The 3892-nt window shown below is 39.5% G+C and overlaps 1 protein-coding gene across 1 annotated transcript in view; it reads left to right on the top strand.

Moving 5' to 3' along the window:
• Positions 1-1266: 1266 nt before the first annotated feature.
• Positions 1267-3892, top strand: part of LOC117180798 — a 90210-nt gene continuing 87584 nt past the window's right edge. The window contains exon 1 of the mRNA XM_033373308.1: positions 1267-3840. Within this exon, the coding sequence (XP_033229199.1) occupies positions 1278-3840 (2563 nt within the window). The 5' untranslated portion in view covers positions 1267-1277. The remainder of the gene's footprint in view (positions 3841-3892) is intronic.

Raw genomic sequence — 3892 nt, forward strand, 5'->3', positions numbered from 1 at the left:
CAAATTTGGACAACCACCATACAATGTTCCTATCGAAATTTGAAAAAAGGATACAATTTTTTCCTAAAAAAGAAAATAAACAATTTTCTTTTTTGGATAAAAATAAAAAAGAGGAAAGAAAAATGAGAAGGCAACCAACCAAATCCCCTTCTTTCTCTTTTTTATTTCTTTCGTCTTTTCTATTTCTCGAAAATTTTTAGTTTTTATTTTATTTCCTGACTTAATAAGAGTGCTGTATGAGTGCTGAAACGTTAAAAAAAGGTGATTATTTTTCACAATTTTTTTTATTGTGATTTGATAATAATGAAAATAAAATAGTCGAAAGAAATAAAAAAGAGAATGAAAGGGATTTGTTTGGTTGTCTTCTAATTTTTTTTTCCTCTTTTTTATTTTAGTACGAAAAATAAATGTTTTATTTTCATTTTTAGGAGAAAATTGCTTTCTTTTTCAAATTTCAATAGGAACATTTTATGGTGGTTGTCCAAATTTTGTCGTTGTATTCGTGGTTTTATTTTCAGGAATTCTGCGCATTTATTTGATTATTGCCTCAATTATTGCATGTTAAATAGTATTATAAAATTGACTTTAGTCTCATTTAAATTTCTTTAATTTTAATTATTTTCTAGAAATTTCAATCGATTTAAAAGAATTTCGATACATTTCCGATTTTTCACGAAAAGATTTTTTTAAGATTTTTAAGGATTTTAAGTGATTACAAAGTATGTTCATGGATTTCAGTAGATTAAAAGGGGTTTCGTAGAATTTCAAAATGTTAAAAATAATGTTCAGGGATTTCCGAAGATCTAGATATTGGATAAAATAATCAAGAACTGGATTTCCATATATTTCAACGGATTTCACGGATTTTCTACAAGCTTTGAAGGATTTTTGAGTTTTAAAAAAATTTCAAAAAAATCCAGGGAATTTTATGGAAGGTCAGGATCAAAAGATTTGGTATATGGCTCTGTTCGTTAATCTTTGCACTATAAAGAAACATTTTCTGATCAACGAACGAAGTATCTTTGCAGATTGTAGCAGCAGGTTTTATCGCGGAGGAATGTGAGCAGCAGCAGCCGTTACTTAGCTCGCTTAATGGCAAACCTGAAGTTACAAGAGTGCCGTAAAAATGCGAATGCCGGAGGACGGTTCGGATGTTGTTCTTCACATACGTAGCTGCATCTTCGTTCTGGTGTAATCGTGTTGGTATCGCGCTCCATAACTGACCATACCTAGGCCGACTGGTTACTGGCCGAGACATTCGCCTCGCGACCGTGACCATGAGAGCATCTAACTCTCAACATCCCTGGCATCCCAGGTCCAGAATTCTTATCCTATCATCATTCTTCCTCCTATTTCTAGTATTTCCCGAATCTCGTGCGCGTGGTATTTTTTTAACAGAAGCTGGTGTTAAAACTCTTGTGAGTGCAGATGATAAAGAGCCTCTTGGTGATGTTCAGAACAGAGGGAGTGAAGGACTTCAAACCGAGAAGGCAGATAGCATTTTAAGTGAGAGAATTAAGACTGAAGCTAGTGATGTTCTACCTGAGAAGATTATCCCTGAAGAAAATAATGAGAAGCAGGATCTACACGTGAAGGCGGATCTTGATCTGAGGATTGAAAAGACAAGTAGTTCAGGCATTCGAAGGTTTGATTCAGATGTTGCTGCAGTTGAACCTGGCAACGAAGCTCTACAGAATGTCAAGGCTAGCCCCAAAGGAATTCACATCGGTAGCGAAACTCACGTCGAAGTTTCGGAGGTGAAAGTCAATCTCCTACCTGAACGGAAAGATGGACAAAAAGAGATTGTGGACAGTGATACGGAACTGGGAGAAAAGTTTAAAAAAGCGAGAGCAGAAGACGTTCAACATGGTGAGAAATCTGAAACGGTTCCCAAAGATAAGAAGGTGATTATCATCAACACGGACGGCCTCGGTAAGTTTGAAAATTCAGAACAGGGAAGTGAAGCTCAAACCCAATATCGCGATATTCTTAAATCAGAACTTTCAGTTCCATCTCCTAAGTCTGAAGTTAGTTATACCATAATAGAACTAATTAAACAGCAAGCTATGCTTCTTCAAGAGAAAATCAGAGACAAAACGCTTTTTCAAAGTGTCAAAGAACCCACCTTACTCATACCCGAAGCTCCCCTACTGACTGAAGAAGATATCCTAAAATCTTTGAATTCTCTTTCTACTACAAAAAAACACCATGATCTAAATATTGAACCCTTTAGTCATGATTTGCTAAACGACAAGCAGCTTGAGATTATTCAATGTTCCGCAGCGATAATCGAAGCGCAACAAAGACAGACCTTCATTTCAAGCATGTATGACTGCGTTCGCAACTTGAGTGTCACGAACTGTATGAGAATCTTCGTTTATCCAATCTTAGCTGAAACTGTACCTCAACTAATTATACAAAACATTCCAGGACTTCCGATAGAAGTGAATGTTTCCGATTTCTTCCCCAACAGAAATAAAACAAAGTCAGCTAGATCTACATCTTTCTACATTTATCCCTTGTTAAATGGTGAAGAAGTTGTCATGGGTATGCTAAATGATGCTCTTGACACTCACAGGAGTTACGAAAACGTTCCATCCTACATTGACCCAATGAACGAAACCTTTGTCCAGATGTTATCACCCGGACAATTACAGATTTTGCAGATGGCTGAAAAACTTCTTCCAGTCCCAAGTCGTCAGGAATATGCTGACAGGATGTACTCCTGTGTCAAAAGGTTTGAGTACTACAGCTGTCTGAGATACTTCGCCTGGCCAATGATGAAACAGTACTACCCAGCCCTCTCCAATTTTCCAGAATATCTGGTCGTCTACCCTGTCTATAGTCCATACCCGGTTGTACCTTTTCCTCTCGAACCAGGACAGCTCCCAGAAGTAATTGAAGCTGATCCCAAAGGCAGACCTCAACCTGATACACTAATCCTTCGCATTCTCAGGGAAGGGTTAAAACCCGGTAGAGAACAACCCGGATATTTGGTACCCTTGAATCTATCAACAGCTAACGCAGGCGAAATAGATAATAATAGTAAACATTTTATTACTTTAGAGCAGATGATCAAAACACTACCTTTCCCAGAAAGGGCACCCTATGCTCCAGTTAGATCTCCTTCAGCAATTCCAATCTCACAGGATCAACTAAATGCTCTTCTAGCCGCCAGACAAGTTCTCCCTCCACAATTACGTACTGAATTTGCAGCCCAGTCTCTGAAGTGTGTTCGCGAAGTTGATTACTACGCCTGCATGAAGTACTACACATGGCCAATATTAAGACAAGCTCAGCCAACATTACCTCAATTGCCAAATTTGTTTGAACTATTTCAACTGCCGGACTTCTCACAGTACTTTCAAATTCCAGACTTTTCAGGGTTATCTCAGTTACCTACTTTTTCAGGATTCGTTCCCTCATCTTTACCAACGTTATCTCATTTCCCTGGAATATCAATAATACCAAACATACCGCACCTACCGCACATACCGCACATACCGCACATACCAGAAGCACCAACCAGTCCGACAATACCAACAATGCCAGGAGCGCCATCTAACGGAACAATACCAACAACACCAGGGGCGCCAACTATACCGGGAGTACCAACTATACCAGGTGCACCAACCATACCTGGTGTACCAGCCATACCAGGGGCGCCAACCATACCTGGTGCACCGACAATTCCAGGCGCACCTACTATACCGGAAATTCCAACCATACCAGGTGCACCATCCTTTCCAGGAGCACCAACTATACCGGGAACACCCACCATACCAGGTGCACCGGCCTTTCCAGGAGCACCAGCCATACCAGGAGCACCAATTATGCCAGGTGCACCTTCCTTTCCAGGAGCACCAACTATACCGGGAACACCCACCATACC

This window comes from Belonocnema kinseyi, chromosome 1 (assembly GCF_010883055.1).
Source record: "Belonocnema kinseyi isolate 2016_QV_RU_SX_M_011 chromosome 1, B_treatae_v1, whole genome shotgun sequence".
Lineage (NCBI taxonomy): Eukaryota > Metazoa > Arthropoda > Insecta > Hymenoptera > Cynipidae > Belonocnema > Belonocnema kinseyi.